The 20,235-nt window shown below is 42.8% G+C and overlaps 1 protein-coding gene across 1 annotated transcript in view; it reads right to left on the bottom strand.

Annotated features, from left to right (window-relative positions):
• Positions 1-19,580, bottom strand: part of Cpb2 (carboxypeptidase B2) — a 41,931-nt gene extending 22,351 nt beyond the window's left edge. The window contains exons 1-5 of the mRNA XM_005070961.4: positions 19,510-19,580; positions 9,094-9,169; positions 6,915-7,039; positions 4,801-4,909; positions 1,106-1,207 (exon numbers count right to left, since the gene is read on the bottom strand). Of these exons, the coding sequence (XP_005071018.1) occupies positions 1,106-1,207; positions 4,801-4,909; positions 6,915-7,039; positions 9,094-9,169; positions 19,510-19,580 (483 nt within the window). The remainder of the gene's footprint in view (positions 1-1,105; positions 1,208-4,800; positions 4,910-6,914; positions 7,040-9,093; positions 9,170-19,509) is intronic.
• Positions 19,581-20,235: the final 655 nt, after the last annotated feature.

The raw sequence follows: 20,235 nt of genomic DNA on the forward strand, positions 1-20,235 counted from the left end.
GCTTTTCTAGTATTCACTATCTTCCCTAAAACACATAGTTTATTCAAAGAGGACACCTCAACCAGGGCGTTTTACTCTCTCCTTTATTTGCATATTGGTAACTACAGGGTTGAAAAGAAGCCCTCCTAGAAAGGTATAGATGGCAACATTTAACCCTCTTGTTTTGCTTACTCTACGTATTTGTTAATTTTTATAACTCTTCTCCCTTATTTACATATCCTGCATGGTGGTATTTCGTTTGTGCTCTAACGAATAAAGCTTGTCTGGAGATCAGAATGTGGAGCTAGCCACTAGTTAACCATAGAGGTCAGGCAGTGGTGGCACACACCTTTAATCCCAGCACCTGGGAGGAGGAAACAGGAAATGATATGACTGGGTAGAGAGAGGAAGTGATAGGCAGGGTGGAGACAGGAGCTTACCCCTTTCCAGCTGAGAAGCTGGTGAGGTTAAGAGGTATCTCTGGCTTGTTCCTTTGTCTGCTTAATGTTTCAGCTTTTACCCTGGTATCTGATTCTGGGTTTTTATTATTAAGACCAATTAGAATTTGCACTACAATCCTGAAATTATTTTTGTACTTAACTAATTTTTAAAAATCAAATGCTCTTCCACAAAATTCTGCAACTGGAAGTACATCATCACATGTGTGCTGACCGAGGCAATTGCTGAAGCATTGCCCTGCTCCCGGTGTTCAACTGGAGGGTGGTTCAGATCCTACTTTGGTTTCAAAAGTTGGGCTACTGTTTGTTCAAGAAAACCTCAAGATACACAATCTCTCCTAGCCAATCTGAGGTGGTGCTCATCAAAATAAAACAAGGACTTGAGGAGTAGCCCAAACTACTCCCATCATTTCATGAGTGTGACCACTGAAAGCCACAGAAAGTGGCTTATCTGGTTGTCTAATGTAACACGAACACAGGTGAGTTTGATTCTAGAGGTGTTTTTCACTCAAGGAACAAATAAAGGCTACTTCTTCCTAAGTAGCAGGATATTAAAGTTAAGATTCACCTGAAATAAAAGTATTTCCAGAGCTCAAAGAATAGAACTAAGCTATAGCAAACACCACTGCATACTTAATATCCCCCTCTAAGCAACTCTCCTTGCATACCTTTAAAACATAAAGTGGGTACTTCTCATAGGATGAGCCAATGTAGATTTTTTGGAGGATGTCAGGATATCGTTCTGTTATAACATCTATCCAGGAATAGATCTATGAGAAGAGAAACCACAGGTTAGTCACAGGACAAGTTCACAGGACATCCCTGATCATAGGAAGTAGGCAGCTTCCTTGCAGACAGGAGACTCCTCTCCATTTTCTGTATAGGGGAGAACTGAAAACACTTGAGATGGGATGTTTCCTCTGCCAAAAAGAAATAAAACCACAGTTTTGCTGAGTTCTAAGTATCAGGGGGAAAGTGAACTGACTCTAAGAAGCATAGGACAAAGAGTTAATCTTTAAAATGTGGTCTTGGAAATTATTGGCTTTTATTAATTTTATGTTATCTCTGTGCACCACTTGGATGCTGGTGGAGGCCAGAAGGAGGGCATTACAGAGCCACTATGTGGGTGCTGGAATTGAAACCAGGTCAGATGGAAGAGAAGCCAGTGCTCTTAACTGCTAAGCTACCTCTCCAGCCCAGATATTATTGTTTATTCATTTTCTGCTGCTGGTGATCAAACACAGGGCCTTGTATGTGATAGACACACTCTGCAACTGATCTATGTCTTGGACTTTTAGTTGTTTTGTCTTTTGAGATGGGATCTCATTCTGTAACCCAGGGTGGCCTTGAACTTATGATCTCCCCATCTCAGTCTTCTGAGTACTAAGGTTATGGTCTTGAGCCACCATGCCCCATTCCAGAGTTCCTTTTAGAGGCTTATCACATTGAAACTCTGTGTGGGGTCTTCTTACTAGGCATCCTAGAGCTAGCATTATGAGGCTTAAAAAACAAATTCAGGACTGGGGATTTCTGTTGCTACAGTGGTTGCTGAGCAAGCTTGAGGACCTGAATTCAGATCCCTAGCACCCGTATAAAACTTGGGCACTACAGTATCCACGTGTAATACTAACACTGTGGAAGGAGGGGTTTGTTGGGAGGGACAGAGTCAGGCAGATCCTTGAAGCTCTCTGGCCAGTCAGTCTAGCTGAGGCAGTGGGCTATGAGTTCAGAGATTATGTCTCAAAAAATAGTGTGGAAAACAAAAGAAGATGATAACAAATGTAGACCTCTGGCTTCCAAATACATGCACATGCATGGGCATGTGTATATACACAGACACTTGCACACACATGCTTGCACACACTTGTGAGCACACACACATCTACAAATTCACTTTTTAGGACCAAGGCAACCTGGGCAGCATTTTTACTCAGGAAAGATGTCAACATTATTGTTTCCCCACACAAACCTAATGAGATTGTTGTGATGGCAACGGGCAAATATGGGGGTAAGCCGAAGAACACAGCTCCACCATGAGGTTTCATTCTGGGTCCTCTTCAGCCCAGAATTCCCGCAGAATCTGAGACTCTGAAAATTACAGTGGGAGGAAGAAATAGTTTCTGGGGCTTTAAAGCAACTCCTTTAAAGCAGGTGTTGAATTACCATCTGATTTGGGGTAGCTGGGACCAAACTTGGTCACTCCTTAATACAGACCAACTTCCCAGATACTCTTGCACCTTCTGAACTCATGATGTTCAACTCTTTGGTTTTTATCTCTGAGACCTTTCCTGGTGATGATTTCACACAGCCGTCCTGACTGATGACGACTGGAGTGTCATTTAGCTCAGGTTCTCTTGTGGTGGCATAATCAGCAAGAGCATGTGTGAGTTCTTGTACCGACAGTGGGGGCAAAGATGCTCCTGAGATGTCTGTCATCAAGTTCCATCACTGTCGGTTTCTATTGTGTCGGGAGACTTAACCACCGAAGGGTTTTTCAATAGAATTCTATTTCCTGTGTTAGTTATCTGGGATGAATACACCGAAGGAAGCTAGTCCATGGATTAGCTAATATTGTAGCACTGGTGGCTCAGCAGACTTCCTCTAGCAGAGTTATATGGAGTCAGTATCACTGATGAAGTTAATAGACCATCTTGAGTGGAGGGCATGTTCAGGTTATTGGAAGGAGAAGAAGAAGGGAAGAGATAAAAGAATTTCTTGAGAGTAAAACCACATTTCCCATGAGCCTCTTAGAAAGGATTTAAAGTAGGGAGAGAAGAGATTTAAAATGCTTTCTGAAATAGCGTGGTGATAGTACAGTATATTTCCCCAACTGGTATGTTGAAGCCTGGATGCTCAGGACCATAGAATGTGACCATGCTGAAGTTCAAAGGAGGCACTGACCCATCTGACCAGGGTCCTTAAAAGGAGACGTAAGGACAGAAGGAGTCAAATGTCCTGGTTGGGTTTTTGTCAACTTGTCATAAGCTAGATTTATCTGGGAAGAGGAACCTTAATTGACAAATGCCTCCGTCAATTGTCTGTAGGCATGTATGTGGGACATTTTCTTGATTATGAACTGCGATTGGAGAGTCCAGCACAGTGGGGGTAGTGATACCCCCAGGTAGGTAAGTGGTTCTTGGTAGCAAAGAAAGCAGACCAAGTAAGCCATAGAGAATAATCCAGAAAGCAGCACTCCTCCATGGCTCAGTTCCTGCCTCCAGTTTCCTGCCTTATGTTCCTGCCCTGACTTCCTTACATGATGAACTGAGACCCAGGACACACAAACCAAATAAACCCTTTTCTCTCTGAGTTGTTTTTGGTCATGGTGCTTATCACAGCAGTAGAAAGAAAACTAGAACACCATTTGAGGACAAGGAAACAACTGTCTATAGACCAAAGAAAGACGCCTCAGAAGAAACCAAAGACCATCAACACTTTGGTTTTAAGTTTCTTGCCTCCAGAAATATGATCAAGCAAACTTCTACACAGTCTGTGTCATTCTGTTATGGAATCCCTGGCAAATGAATGCAGTCATGGAGTTGTTTGTTTGGCATTCCAAGTCTTTCATGGGAATATGGTAAGACAACATAATTTTCTGGAATAAAATAATTAAACAGCATGTTTTGACATCCTCCTGGTTAAGGCATCCCCCTTTGCCCATCAAACTCAACACAGAGGTGTCACATTGTCACATTCATCTGCTTTTCAAGCCACTCCTGCCTAGCCTCTCTGCATCAAGTTTGTCACACACTGCAGGTGACAGATGTTAGGAAGAAGTGTCTGAAGTAGACTAGATATATTTAAGACCTAAAGAGAAATAATGTGGGGGTGTAAAGATGTAATGCCTGCATCAACCAGGCAAGCACATAGGATCTAGAAGCAGACTGAGCTCTGGATTAACCACCTGGAAAGAAGAAGATGATTTCAAAGATGAAATATATAACTGAGTCTTATTACCCGAGCTTAGATGTGATCCCTGCTAATGTTTAAGCACCCAGTCAAAGACATTATGGTTTAAAGGTTTCTACTCAGAAGAATAAAATGTAGTGTAACAGTTCTATTCTTTTTTTCTGTTGTCCTTAGCAATCAGTATTTTCTTCAGCATCATCCCTAGAAGTGTGAGATACTCTGAGCCACAGATACACATGCTATTGTAGAGCCAGTTTATCAAATAGACGGGGCAACCTTCCCAAGGAGATATCAGCAAGGGATGAATTACCACCATTAATCAACGTAAGTGTGATTTAAAAAACAAACAAACAAAACCCTCGGTTGGTTACGATTCTTTGATCATTCCTCGTGGTTGAAATGGCAATGCTGGTTAGTGAAAACAGAACCTTTGAGGAATGGTATGGTGACTTACTTCATTTAGCGAGTGATACTGCTCGTAGTATGATGAGGAGGCTCGGGGGCTGACGGTGTCATTGGAGGTCTGCTGCCGAATTAGGTCCTCCACATCCTTCATCAGGATGCTGATGATGAAGCAGAAGGTGAGTGGTTTCCAGGCACAGTGATGGCTTTCCCACGTGGCCCACTGCAGGCACAGTATGTGAGCTTGGGGGAAAGTTGCCAGCGAGTCTCATGATCACTTCATCAAGTAAAACAACACAACCGTATATGGAGACAAGATGACTCCACAAACGTCTTTAACAGAGCCCTATGGACACTGGGAAGAGCGTGTGAGGCACATCTTCAGGACTACCCAATCTTACCCTCCTCTACCAAAATCTATTTATTTCTTGACTGTGATTCTGCAGTGTGTTTTGTAGGAAAGCCATGATGGCCATCTTGGTTGTCAACTGGATACACCTGGGCAGAGGGAGCCTCCAATGAAGAACTGCGTTCACCAGGCAGGCTTGTGGGAAGTCTGTGGGGGCATTTTCTGGATTGTTGGTTGAGGCAGGAAGGCCCAGCCCACTATGGGTGGCGCATTCCCTAGGCTGATGGTCCAGGGCTGTTTAACAAAGGCAGCTGAATGTGAGCCTGAGAGTAAGCCAGTAAGCAGCACTCTCCCGTGGTTTCTGATTGAAACTCCCACCTTGGGTTCTTGCCTCAATGTCCCTCAATGATGAACTATAATATGTAAGATTAAATAAACCTTTTCCTTCCCAAGCTGCTTTTGGTCTTGGTTTTATCACAACAACAGAACTCTGACTAGGATATAGAGATTGATGAACACCCGCTTTAATTCAGAACATCTCAGTTTTCAGTGAAGACACAGGAAAGGAAGACTGCCTTTCTTTCTTGTGTTTCACTGATGTATCCCAGATGTTCTGCATGATGAAAGATGATCAAATTTTTACAAATCAAAATGTGGGGCAAGATAAAATTGAGGCTATTAGTTTGTTTACTCTACTAATTAGGCAAGTACTTAGCCAGAATTATCTGTCAGCTGGGATGAACAATTTGGGGGCAGTTCTCATATGACCCCAGATGCTCTATGACTGCACAGTGTGACCTCAGATGCAGTCTGACTGGCTCCTGCCACCATGCTTTCCCTGCCATAATGGACTATGTGCAATAACAAACCCTCCTGTGATGGCTATTCTTGCTAGTCAACTTGACTGAATCTGGCATTAGCTAAAAACCGAAGCAGCTGGGCCTGTCTGTGAGGAAGTTTGGGTTAACTGGATCAGGTGAGGTAGGAAGACTGGTCCTAAGTCTGGATCATTTGAGGCAGAAGACACCCCCCTCCCCAGTCTGGGCTGCACTTCCTGGCGGCAGGCTATGTAAACGACACGGGAGAAGGGAGCTCTTGCTTTCTGCCTCCTCGCCCACACTCTCACTGACAAGTTCGTCCTTCTCACTGCTGAGGCGTTTCCTCACAGGTGTTAGCGCCTATGTCTTCAGGACTCCCAAGTATACTGAAGAATGTCTGTTCTAGGGGCTCTGATAATCCTCTTATCTACTCTGTGGGTACCAGGAACACACATGGCGCACAGATATATATTCAAGAAAAACACCTATGCATATGAAAGTAAATAAAAAATTCTTTTCATGTATGCCCACCATCGCATGTATGTATATATGTATGTATGTATGCATGCATGTATGTATGTATGCATGCATGCATGTATGTTCATTCTGTCAGTTCTGTTCCTCCAGAGAGCCCTGACTAGTACACTTTCCTTCTTTCCCCGGATTTCTTTAGTCAGTTTTTTCTTTTTTTTTTTTTTATTGAAATAAGGAGACAAATTCCCGCAGTGAATGAGTTCTGCTCATTAGGTCTAGGACTAGAGAATGAAGGGGAGGTTCTGAAGACCCCCAAGTCCCAATTCAGACAAAGGACTGAAGTGATAAGTGGTTAAACCACTTGTCACTGAGTTGGGTCTTAGGTCTTGTCCCCAGTCTCTCAGAGACTACCAACCACGCCACCATTTTTAATACACTCAATTTCCCACAAAAGCAGCTATACCATTTCTTAGTCAAACGCACATTTATCACAGCTGTTGAAAGGACATAGCAAAGGAAACCCACCTAAATGGAATTCTGCTCACATTTAAATGGGCTTTCACACTGTCCACATCTGACGCGTTCACAAAAAAATGGACTTCTTTTTTCTTTTCAATGAATTCAGCGGTCACTGGCTGCCAGAGAACGACCTGCAGTTTCCAGGGGGAAATTGGTAAATTGAATGCGGAATTGTTCACACGCTTTGCATCTGTAGCTAGGCCCGTGAAAGCCACGTCTCTAAAAGGGCTGTGACAAGGACACGTCTCAGCCACAGTCTCCACTTCACACACAGGACTATCAACACCCAACTGGCAGGAAGTGCTTTTTTTTTTTTTTTTTTTTTTTTTTGGTTTTTACGAGACAGGGTTTCTCTGTATTGTTTTGGAGGCTGTCGGTCCAGCTTGGCCTCTAACTCACAGAGATCCGCCTGCCTCTGCCTCCCGAGTGCTGGGATTAAAGGCATGTGCCACCACCGCCCGGCTTAGGAAGTGCTTTTTATTCACTGTCATTCTAGCTTCCAAATAGGCCCTGGAACACCCCAGACGCTGCTGAGGAGCTGGATATATACTTCAGGTGTTTAAAAGAAAAATGAAATTCTCTCCGGTTTGATTACACATTGATTTTGCTTAATAAAGATTCCATGTGTTTCAGTTGGGTGGTGGTGGCACACACCTTCAATCCCATCACTCAGGAGGCAGAGGCAGAGGCAGGTGGGTCCCTGTCAGTTGGAGGTCACCTGGTCTAAAAAGCTACACAGGGAAAATCCTGTCTTAAAAAAAAAAAGAAAAGAAAAAAAGATTGCATGTGTTTGATATTATCATCACGTTAGTGTCTCTTTCTTTCATCTAATGCCTCTGAGTATTTACATTTTTCTCATTTTATAGCACTTCTCCAAAGTGCTTTCAGACTCATTTCCTTTGTTCATTAGAATACCACTTTGATATCAACCAGGCAGATGTTATTATTTTCTTTGTAAATATGAGCCAATTAAGGATAATAGCTAGTTTGTCTAAAATGAGATCACAGTACTGTGAACCATGTATGAAAATGTCACAAGGAAACTCAGCTGTTTTGTAAGCTAACTAAACAGTGAAACTAAAGGATAAGTTAACAGAATAAAGTGAAATAAAGTTTGAGATTTTTTTTTTTTTTGGTTTTTCCAGACAGGGTTTCTCTGTATTGTTTTGGAGGCTGTCCTGGAGCTCCCTCTGTAGACCTCCAACTCAAAGAGATCCGCCTGCCTCTGCCTCCCTAGTGCTGGGATTAAAGGCGTGCACCACCACCGCCCGGCTTGAGATTTTTTTTTACCCTCTCTTTGGAGATATTTCATTTTTATCTTGTGAAAAAGCCTTGAACATGTCCCACTCAGTTCTGCTCCTGCCGGAGGTACAGGTGATCCCTGGTGGCCAGCAGTGTGATTCCCCTCAGGCTGAGGCCACGCTGCCCATGGTACTCACACCATCTGCACACTGTGAGGGTTTTCATGCAGAACCATTTCTCCCAGAGGATTCTTGTAACAAAGGATTTTGCTAAAGAAGTACTCGCAGCTGCCCCTGCCTGACATGGGAACTGCTTTGCAGTCTGAGAACCATCAGGACCATCAGGACCTGCCTTCCTGCAGAGTCATCCTCTACCCCAGCCCACCCCCCCCACCTCCCCACCCTCCCCCACCCCCTATCCTTCACCCCTGCCCCAGTTAAGGTACCTCCACTGCCTCCAGTTCCCTCCCTCCTCTTCATCCTTAGCAAGCACTCCCTACTGCTTGCGCCTCCAAACTGATCTGACGTCTATCTCTTAGAGAACACTAACAAACACATTCATTCATTCATTCTCCACTGTCTGCCAGGCTTCCACACCTCAGACTTCCTGGGAAGATGGAATCCAGGAAGAAGACATTTTAATAAAAGCTTATGTGTCCACTCCGTGGCTAAGAACCACTGTTCTACAAGCAAAACACTGTCAAACTTCTGATACCTTTGAACAACTTTGTGCTTACACGCTTACAGCTTCGAGTCCATACCATGAAAGCGGCTGAAAAGCTAATCACACAGCTAGAGGCTTGATTCTGGAAGCAAAAGGTCATGTGGTTATGGCTACATACATGTAGATAGACTAGAGGGGGAACACTCTTTACAATGCACACAGACCGAAAATAAAAAATAAAAAAATAAAGCTAATGTAAATGTAAGTTAGAGGACATTACCTCATAGGTTGTAGTAACATTCTGAAGAACTTGAACTTGCCTAGAGGTTCTGGGAAGAGCAGATAAAACCTGGCCACTGGGGAGGAAAACAGGGTTTGGGTTAAATAGCAATGTGAAAATGGCATGACATTTTATTGAAGGAGCTTTGAGATCACTAAGACAGAAACACGAGTATTAGGACATAGGTAGACTCCGTGTGAAAGGTCAACAGAATCTCTCATAGTCTGTACTCCTAGATAACCACAGCTCTCAGGTTTGCAGAGCACTGGCCTCTCTCCTCTCCTTCCTGTGTGTGCAGACGTGTGTGCAGCACAAAGACTTCTTTTTGCACATGGAGAAGGCAGAACTCTACTTTGCTGTCCCTGGGAGTATGAATTAGTAGAGCCATTATGGAAAGCAGCGCAGAGTTTGCTCAAAAAATTACAGACAGAGCTATAATATGATCTGACAATTCTGCTGGGGATAGGAAAAATGACATTAGCATGTCAGAGAGACGAGCACATTCTCGGTTTTGTTTTGTTTTTTCAGTACTCCTCACCGCTGTGGAGTCAATCTGAGTGTCCATCAGTGGATAAGTCAATAGAGAAAATTGGTAAATACATAGACACACCCAATGGAATAATACCCAGTCATTAAAAAAGAATGAGATCCTTGGGGCTGGAGAGATGGCTCAGTGCTTAAGAGCATTTGTTGCTCTTGCTGAGGATCTGGGTTCAATTCCCAGTACACAAATGGCAGCCCACAACCATCTGTCACTCTAGTTCTAGGGGATCTGACATCTTCTGATCTCTTCAGGTACCAGGCATGAGCACGGTGCACATGCATACAGGGCAGGGAAAGCATTCATGCACATAGAATAAAATAGGTAGGTCTTTTAAAGGGGAGATCTAAGGCCTATAGAGATGGATCAGTGGCTAAGAGCACCTGTTGCTCTTACAGAGGCTCCAGGTTCAGTTCCCAGCATCCAGATATCTCACAACCATGTTTAACTCCAGTTCTGGAAGATAAAATGCCCAGAGCACCAGGTATGTGCATGGTACACACACACACACACACACACACACACACACACACACACACACACATACAGGCAAAGCATTCATACACATAAGTACAAAGTCTAAAGGAAAACAGTTTTTAAAAAGAATGAGGTTCTGTCATGTATGATAACAGATTATGTTAAGTGAAATAAGCCAGGTACAGAGGGGCACGTGATATCCACATGTACGTTATGATGCACCCTGTAATCCCAAGCACCCTCAAGGCTGGGAAGAAACAATCCTGAGACCAGCCTGGGCTACCAAACAAGCTCCAGGCCTGTCTCAAACACCTCCACAAGTCTCCGCCAGAAGAGAAAGACACAGAGAGACTTTACTGACATTCTTGGAGGCCTCTGTAAGCAGTTTCCTCCCAAAGATACCCAACACCTTCGCTTTTCACCTTTTTTTCTTATTCTTGGGGGCCCGCCACCCAGCTCCCAAATAAACATGCAGAGACTCATTCTTACTTATGAGTGCCCAGCCTTAGCTTGGCTTGTTTTTAGCCAGCTTTTCTAACGTAAATTAACCTGTTTCATTTCTTCTATGTTTTGCCTCTGGGCTTTTTACCTTTCTTTATTCTGTATTTCTTCCCTCCCTCCCTCCCTCCCTCCCTGACTTGTACAGACTGGAGAATATGTTAGTGTGACTCAGTATCAAGTTTATTTATGTTTGTAAACCATTTTCTCAGAGAGGGAGGATTTCTTAGCAGATTCATTTCTGCAGTTCACCATCCGATTTTGCTGTAGGAGAAAATTATATGAAGAGAAAAAGAAAGCAGGGGTTGGGGAATTGTACATATGCAGGGCATATGTTACCTATAATACGGTTATTAAGTTTACAGTATCCTCTGGGTAACATTGAAAGAACTGTGATAATTAAATTAAAATCAAGCTATGCCAGGGGCATTTTCCAAAGGAGAGGTGTTTCTTTTATTTTCGGACAAATATTTTCATTGAAATACAAAAATACCTGCTTTTTAAATAAGAAAAAATATTTTCCTCCTTGCTTTATTTAAAACTAACCTTTAGAGCTGGGTGTGGTAGTATAAGCCGGCAACCTTGCATCCAGGAGGCTAAGCCAGAAGGATTGCAGGTTCTCAGCAAGCCTGGGCTTCATGAGTTCAAGGCCAGTCTGAAGTAGCAGGAAAACACTATCTCAAAATAGCAATAACCATAATGAAACAATTTTGAAAAAACTTAGACTTTGGTTCCAGTTGAGTTGGGGAAATAAGCATCAGATATGTCCTCTGAATGAAATAACTAAAACCCGGGGCAAATGATACTGAAGACAGTGGGCATCATCAATGGGACCAAAGAGCCTGGAACACAAGGAGGATGTTGATAGAAAAAGCACAATTGTTTCTTAAACCCTGGAGCTTAGTGAACAATGGCCAACCAGTGCTGGCTTCTCAGCTTTGGCAAATGTGGAAAGATAATGTAAGATGATGGCACTAGAAGGAACTGAGTGAGGGGTAAGCCAGTTTCCCGTCAGTACTTGTTTTTTAAGATTTATTTTCTGTGTCTCTGTCTCTCCCTCTCCGTGCCTCTCTCTGTCTCTCTGTCTCTGTCTCTGTCTCTCTCTCTCTTTCTCTCTCCCTCTCTCTGTGTATGTACGCACGTGCGTGCATGTGTGCCTGTGTATGTGCATGCATATGTGTGTGTATAAATGCATACCCACAGAGGACAGAAGAGGACCCTGAGTTCCCTATAGCTGGAGTAGGAGGTGGCTGTGAACTGCCCCTGTAGGTTCTGGGAACCAAACTCCAATCCTCTGCCAGAGCAGCAAGTCTTCTTAAACTCTGAACCATTCTCCAGCTCCCTAAAAACACGTTGAATAAAAGATTTTTATTAAAGAACTGCACCAAGAACTATGTAAGTACAGAAGAGGTTATAATAACTTTGGGGAGGGGGGTCATTAGCAAAGTCTCCATAGAAGCTGTGCTGGATAGTTTTATGTCACCTTGACACGAGCTGTAGTCACCTGAGAGGAGGGAACCTCAATTGAGAAAATGCCCCCCTAAGATGGGGCTGTAGGCAAGCATGTAGGACATTTACTTAATCAGTGACTGATGGCAGAAAGCTCAGTTCATTGTGGGTGGGGCCACCCCTGGGTTGGTGGTCCTGGGTTCTATAAGAAAGCAGGCTGAGCAAGTCAGGGGAAGCAAGCCAGTTAGCAGCACACCTCCATGGCCTCTGCATCAAGTTTCTTCCCCAGTTTGAGTTCCTGCCTTGGCTTCCCTCATTGGATATTGACTTGGGATATATAAGCCAAATAAACCCTTTCTCCTGTAGGTTATTTGGGTCCTGGTGATTCACCCTAACTAAGACAGAAGGAATGCTGGGCTAAGATAGACTGAGGTTGGACAGAGGAGGCTATAGGGCTCTGCTGGGGAAATGGCAACCTGCTCATTCTTCCGAGTTTAATACGTGGGTGTTCAGAGAAGGGAACAGATGGTGACTAAACAGAAACAAGTTTAGGACGTTGTGTTAATCTTCTCCTGCATCTCTATCTCTTAGACCATGGGTGGCTCTGAGGCCATGTAACTTGAGTGCAGAGCTCCTAAAACTCTGGCGGCAGTAAAAGGTTTCTGAATGCACGAAGACCAAAAATTAATTTACAGCCAAACAACAGATGAATCCAGGGTGTTTGTGGTAGCACAGTCCTGTGTGGCATGACATGACTTCCCTGCTGCTGTGGCTCTGACACATGAGCTCTGCACTGCCACACTATGCATTTCCAATGGGTTGGCCTGAAACGCTCAACTCAGATTCCGGATTCTATTTTTACCAACCTCAGTGCACATGTGGGTTTCTGCTCGTTAAAAACCCAAGGTTTAATGACTGAAAACAAAGAGTTTAAATACGTCTTTTACCCCTCTCCCCCAGCATCCACATGCTAGTGTCATCTACGGATTGTATGGTGTTAGAATATCTGATTTTAAAACTTGCCGTGGAGTCACTGACTTGACTATCATAAACTGCCATTAAATGAATTTTGGCTTGCAGTTAGGACAGAAATCTCAACAATTTCTGAAATGGTTCTAACATACTTCTCTCATTTTGCAGGAAGTATTTATGTGAAGCAGAATTCTCAGCATTGATTGCAAAAATATCAAAATACTGATTAACGTGGAGAAGTTGAAAATACTCTGTATCCTTCAGTATCAAATGTTCCAGCAGCATCTACTCCTTCATGTAAAAGTAAACACCTCCATCTCATTAGTTTGCAATTTTTTTCATCTTTTTTAAACAATAAGATTCTGTATACACTGAAAAATTATTTTAAAACAAATTTCTTTATGACTTATTTTTGGTAGATGCTTGCTTCATAAAACCATTTCATAGACCTATATACTGAGGGCCACATAAAAATTTCTCACATAAAAGGCATCGAGGATGGAAAAGTCTCAGGAAGTCCTTCCATAGAGAAGATTTTGAAGCATGCTGATAAATTTGGACTTCATCTCATAGTAACTAGGAGTAAGGAGAGAAGCATGATTGACAATAGGGTAGAGGATGCTTATGTTTGGAGAATTGATAAAGTTATTCTGAATTTTGGACATTGCTAAAAGAGGAAAAGCCTGGGGAATTTTATGTCAATCCCTAGTAGAGGTTTAGCATAATCCATTCAACTGCTGCTTAAGGGCATATGTTTAAGGCTATGTATTGAATCATTATTCAAAGTGTCAATGACTGGAAACATGCTTGCAGATATCCTGGGGTGTTTTCCAGTTATAAGGAATGAGTTCGGCTTATAACAGTTAACTTGGGAGGTGATTTTCATGATGTGTTGTAAGGGAGTGAAACAAGATGATACAAACTGAAATACGGTCTTATTTTTGAAACAATAATTTAGAAAAGGAAAAGAAAACCAGTATGTATTTAAAGCAGGAGAAAGTTATGAATAAACAAGGAACATATTGTGAGTTGCAGCTTGCATTACTATCTGAGAAAAAGAGAGGGCAAATATGATTTGTTTTTCATTGCAGCCATCAAACCTTGGGTCTTGTACATATTACAAGTGTTTTTTTTTTATTTTATTTTTGAGTCAGGGTCTCGCTATGTAGCTCTGGCGGTTGTAGAATTCACTATGTAGACTAGGCTGGCCTCAAACTCACAAAAATCTGCCAGCCTCTGCCTTCCCAGTGCTGGGAATAAAGTATTCATCACCATGCCCAGTTAATTACAGTTGTTTTAAGAAGAAAGGTCTAGTTGGGTATGATGGCTCAAGTTTTTAATCCCAGCATTTGAGAGGCAGAGGGAGGCATATCTCTGTGAGTTCCTGGCCAGCCAAGGCTGGCTATATAGAGAGACAAAACAAACAACAAAGGAAGGAAGGAAGGAAAAGGAGCGAGGGAAGGAGGGAGAAGGAAGGAAGGAAGGAAAAGGAGCGAGGGAAGGAGGGAGAAGGAAGGAAGGAAGGAAAAGGAGCGAGGGAAGGAGGGAGAAGGAAGGAAGGAAGGAAAAGGAGCGAGGGAAGGAGGGAGAAGGAAGGAAGGAAGGAAAAGGAGAGAGGGAAGGAGGGAGAAGGAAGGAAGGAAGGAAAAGGAGAGAGGGAAGGAGGGAGAGTGGGAGGGAGGTAGGGAGAGAGACTAAAGAAAGAAAGGCAGTTTTAAAAAGTTTCAAAAATAATCAGGTTATTCAACTGACGTAGAACTATTAGATAGAGACATAAATGAATAAGAAATGCATGAAATAATGGCCACTGACACACTAAGGAGAGTTTTCTTCTAGAGGCACAATTTCAATGTTTTTTTCTCTAACTTCTTTCTTCTAAAAAAATAAAAATAAGAGAAATCTTAGCATTTTATTTAATCAGTTAAAAAAACAAACAAATACAAAACATTAAAACCTTCCTTGACTAAAGAACCATGGCTGTGGGACCTCCCTCTTTGTCCCTTATTGCTATAACAGAGTACCACTCTAGCACAATATATTTATCTTAACATGGCTCATTCTATGAATAGTTGCCCCTGACCCTGCTTTAATTCTGCTACTTTTAGTTTAGTTAGTACAAGCCCTTGTTTTCCCGTAGAGCCTAAAACCACCCTAGCAATAAGGCAGGACCCTCTCCAAGGATCTAACTAGAATGTCAAATCCATTAGCATGGCCAAAAGCACTCCCTTAGGAAACTTTCCCTCACTGTCATGCCCGGCATTTGCACTGCCAGGCTATGACTTTAACCTTGAAACTGTCCTGGAAGCCAGGCAGTGACGTGGAGTAGATTCAGAGAGCTGGTGTAAGCCATTCTGCCACAGACTGGAGCGTCCTGATAGCAGCAGAGCTGATGAGACCCTTGTACTGTCAGTTTCATGGTGGCATGGCTCACATGTCAGCAACAAGCTGGCCACAAGTGCCCTAATGAATAGCAAAGCTGGAGCAGTAGCCAAAAAGACATGACCTTCAGTGAGCTCCAGGGTGAAGAGAACACAACATTCCCAGGGCCAGGGCACACTAATAGCCAATAAAACTATTTCTCAATCTTTACAATCAAAATAAGTCAAAGATGAGCAGCGAGAGGGACTGAAGACAAGCTACCACAACCAAAAGTCATAATCCGTTGTCTAGTTTCCAGACTTTCTTGCCAGAAGGAGGATTCAGACACTCCCAGAAGACACTCCGACACTGTAAGAAGTGGCTAAAGCAGAAGTTCTCAACCTATGGGTCATGACCCCTTAAGTGGTTGAATATTAGATGTTTACATTATGACTCATAACAGTAGCAAAACTACAGTTATGAAGTAGCAATGAAATAATTTTATGGTTGGGGGTCACCACAACATGAAGAAGGGTGTTAAAGGGCCACAGCATTAGGAAGGTTGAGAGACACTGGTCTAAAGAGGTCTGACTCCTTTCAGCAAGAGTTAACTCAAGCTACTCTGAACACCGCACACACACAAAGGAGACCTGCAAACTTCTGAGGGCTATTGGCTGCAGGGTTCACACTGATATTCCACACTGGCATCTGGAGTCCTAGACTAAGTCCAAATCAAATGGAGGCACTCGATTCCCAAATCTGGTAAGGATTTCCCTAGTCCCCAAATGTGCAATCACAGTGATCATACTAGGAGTTGGCATAGCCCCCACATGGTTTGTTGGTCCTAAGGCAAAAGCTATCATAATGTGTGTATTGGGGGAAGGATCCGAATCTTCCTTCTCAGCAGCCCTGATGGGAAAAATCAAAACTGCACCCATGTGGCGGGGACACGGAGGAGGGGTGGTGGTCCATCTTAGCAGCACATCTGTGGTGACAGCATCACAGTTCAACACCCTCCCCACTCCCCCACCCCAAACTCACTTCCCTCATTCCTCCACTGATCTAGAAACCGTCTGCATGTCAATCTCTACCTCACAGTCTACTTCCTGGCCAGAAACAGATACAATTCTACTGTGTGAGATAAATCACGAAGAAGAGCCAGAGTCTTATGAGTGGGTTGGCTACAAGAATTCAAATTGGTTGCGCATGCAGGCCAACAAACAAGCAAGATCTAACTTAGGAGTCTTCTTGTCTGCTTTTGGCTCTGTGTTCCCAGTGGCTGAGGTTGAGCCAGCTTCAAATAGCAGCTGAGGTTGAGCCAGTCACAGATGGTTAGACCAGCTGAAATAGCACGCAGGCAGTCAATAAGCCACACTCTTCTGTTCCGGCAAGCCCGTTTTCTGTATCTAACAAGATGGCGTCCTCTGAACACGTTTCCAGTGCTGGGGAATTTGCAAGATGCTCTTCACTCCGGTTAACTGACTCACTGAATAAACCTGAAGTTTTTCTTTTAAAAAGAAAGGCTGAAAATTTTGAGCAGTGCCTTTACTGGAGATGGTATTCTGACTTCTGAATGGAGTCACTTTGTATTTTCATATAATCCAATGTCTGTCAGTTACTTCACAGTGGGCTGAAAAGCCATTTCTGACCTTCTGCGCATCGGGGAGGAAAAATAAGCCCACTATGCAGAATGTCCAGGGACAATTATAGATGAAAACTAAAGGTGTATTTTGTTGAATCTCTTAAGTTATAATTACAGCATTTGCACAAGAAATATTTTAGGAAAAACTTAGGAAAAAATAGAAATATAAGCACAGAGGATGAATAGACAGATGATAGATCCCTAGGTACATAGGTAGATAGACACAATGATAGCAGATGGAGATAGTTAATAGATAAATGATAGATAAGTGGATGGATGGATGGATGGATGGATGGATGACTGATAAAGACAAATGATATATTAGAGATATATAGATAGACACATTGATAGAGATAGATGGCAGAGAGATGATAGATGGGTAGATGGTAGATAAATAGATGGATAGTCCCAGGATGTGATGTTATGTTTTACAGTGTTTGGTGGGCCACTGGTGTTTTGTACCTTGAGATGAAAATAATGTCATCAGTGGAACTAATAACTGAAAGAGAATACCTGGTGTCTGGTACCCAGCCAGAACACGATGGCAACAAAAAGAACACGTGCTGTGGTCTGTGATGCCCTCCATGCATCCTCTCTAGACCCTTCTCTTTTCCATCCATGTTTCGCCTTTTTCTTTTCCCGTAGCCTGGGCTGACCAGCTGCACTCAGATAATCATTGCGCAATACAATTAATGACTTTGCTTACAAGATTCTTGCTAGTATTTTATTTTACCATTTCTAGTATCTGGCCTCATAAAATCAACTGAATATGGAAATGTGGACTTCAGTTGTCTTCCTCTGCGGCATATGCTATTTATGCCTTTTAAAAAGCTGCTTTCTTGTTACGGTTCCAGGGTATTTCACTGATGAGGGCTATCAAAATGCACCTACAAATCAGCCACGAGGAGATTACTCGAACACAAACTGTTATTAGGAAAATGGTCACGGCGAGAAAACAGCAACAAAGAACGGGCTTCAGGGAAATGCCAGCTGGTTTCTGCTTTCCAGAAAGATCTAAATTCTAACCCCCAGAAATAAGGACTTATCAAAGGCTGCCACTCTGAGTGAAATTAGATCTCTCTTTTAGGTGTGGAAGTAGGCCACTCCTGAGAAAGCAGAGCTCAGAAATATTGGGGTGCGGCTCATGTTACTTCTAAAGCAAGGGTGAGGGGTTCAGAGCCAGAGCTGCTTTAGTGTCCAGGAGGCAGCTTGTTCTACCCCTCTCACATGTGGTCCTCCAGGTACGCACAGGGGCTAAACAGTTTCCGGGTAGTCTTATCTGGTTAAACTGCCGGGCATATGACTCAAACACAGTCCTAAATAACAATGGATTTCCTCCCTTTCCCCTCATAGTCGATGATGTTACCTCTACGATAAGCAACGTGGAGATGGCGTTATCAGATTTGCTCCTTCAACCCGCCTTTCTTTTAACAAAAGACAGTCACCAAGTTATGGAATATTAGAACCAACAAAGATCTTAAAATCATACTTATTTGACTACTAGTAAAATATAGACGTATGAGCAACAATTGTTCTAGTAATTCCAATCCTTATATCAACTCACTGGCAACCACTCTTCACAATGGAATTTACTGTTGGCACTTGACAATCACATGGAACAAAACAGAATCAACCAGCTATTATAAACACAGCTCCGGGCATACAATATTCCCTGAATGATTGATTATTTGATGGGTTTTACGACACAGAAAATGGTTTTATGGGTAGAATTTTCCCACCTATACTATGTTCAGGTGCCATTTCTCACTGTGATTCAGTAAGGGGAGACAAGGACCTATCTCAAGGACATCTACAAAGGGTTATAGAAACAAAATAAAGAAAAAGTAAGACAATTTCTAAATTATATATGTAAATTTTAAAGCTTAGGTTTGACTAGTCAATTATAACGTGACATGTATGCTGCAACTGCTACTCCATGTATTATGTATGCTCTAATGTGCATTCATTTGTTCTCTGAGAAGTTTACAGCCAAATATCCTCAGGAAATCTCTCTACTAAGCAAATGAGGAAATAGCTAAGATCCCCTATATGTCCATTGTAACTCACCCTCCTTTCATAGTCTATGCTCACTGACTGTGCACAGTCCAGATCCATTTCACATTTCTACCCTCCTTTCCCTCCTGTGCTCTATGTACAAGATGAAAATAAATAGTTCATCTACTTAGTTGCTGTATCTATGTATTTAGACAGAAAATCATGTGATATGGGAAGGTCCCAGTAATTCATTCCATTTACACATTTAATTTCCATAGCCACTGAATAGACTCATCATCACACTGGTAAAAATGAGAGCAGAAAATGAAAAAAATCTAGGGTCACCCCATCATCCTGAAATTAACCCTAAGTCTCTGAAAGAATTGGCCTTCACCCTCTGCTCCCCCGCCCAGGGCACTGCTTCTGCCCAGTAAGGGGTAAACAATCAAGAAGGAGCCAGCTCTGTCTAGGACCCTGGTGTTACCTCTGAAAGGCGAAGCCATGCTGCTCACAGAGGAGGATGGCTACCAGGACTCCAAGCCCATAAAGCTTCATCCCAACAGCTACTTGCTGAGCAACAAAATTCCCCAAGGGAGAAAATCCCAGATAACCGATTGCATAAGAGGCTTCTTTGCACACTGGTTAAAGGATAACAGGGTTCCCTCTGGTTTCTGTAGCTCAGTGGACTTAGTGTCTGTTTCCACAGTCTAAAAGAAATGTACACATACAATTAGGTTGTTTGATAGCTAAACCTTCAAAACAAAAATATGATGAACACCACCATTGCGTCTAGACCATCTCAACCCTGACACTGTGACATCATATACAAAGTTCAGGCAACTGAGTTACAAAACAAACTCAAAACATTTCATAATGTTCCAAGTAAATTAGTGATTTTTGTATTGGGCCTCATTTGTAGCTCTTCTTGGCCTCTTATAGCTGCATGTAGCCTGTGGATAGCAGGGTAGACACACCTAGGAGAAGAACTAACCCCTCAGAGAAGAAGGCCTGGAAAGTTCTGTGGTAGGGTATGGTCTGAAGATTCACAGTCATGAAGAACTATGGGATCATAGCCCATGTCAAGGGAAGGCCTCCAGGGAAGGACAAAGCTATTGTCCCTGACCGTGTCCTTTTTAACACTTTCAACTTAGGTGAAAATACAAGGGAATGGGGGAGGGGAAGTTCAAAGTGTGGCTTTAAAACGCTGAGT

Source organism: Mesocricetus auratus, unplaced genomic scaffold, assembly GCF_017639785.1.
Source record: "Mesocricetus auratus isolate SY011 unplaced genomic scaffold, BCM_Maur_2.0 Super-Scaffold_2245, whole genome shotgun sequence".
In the NCBI taxonomy this organism is placed as follows: domain Eukaryota; kingdom Metazoa; phylum Chordata; class Mammalia; order Rodentia; family Cricetidae; genus Mesocricetus; species Mesocricetus auratus.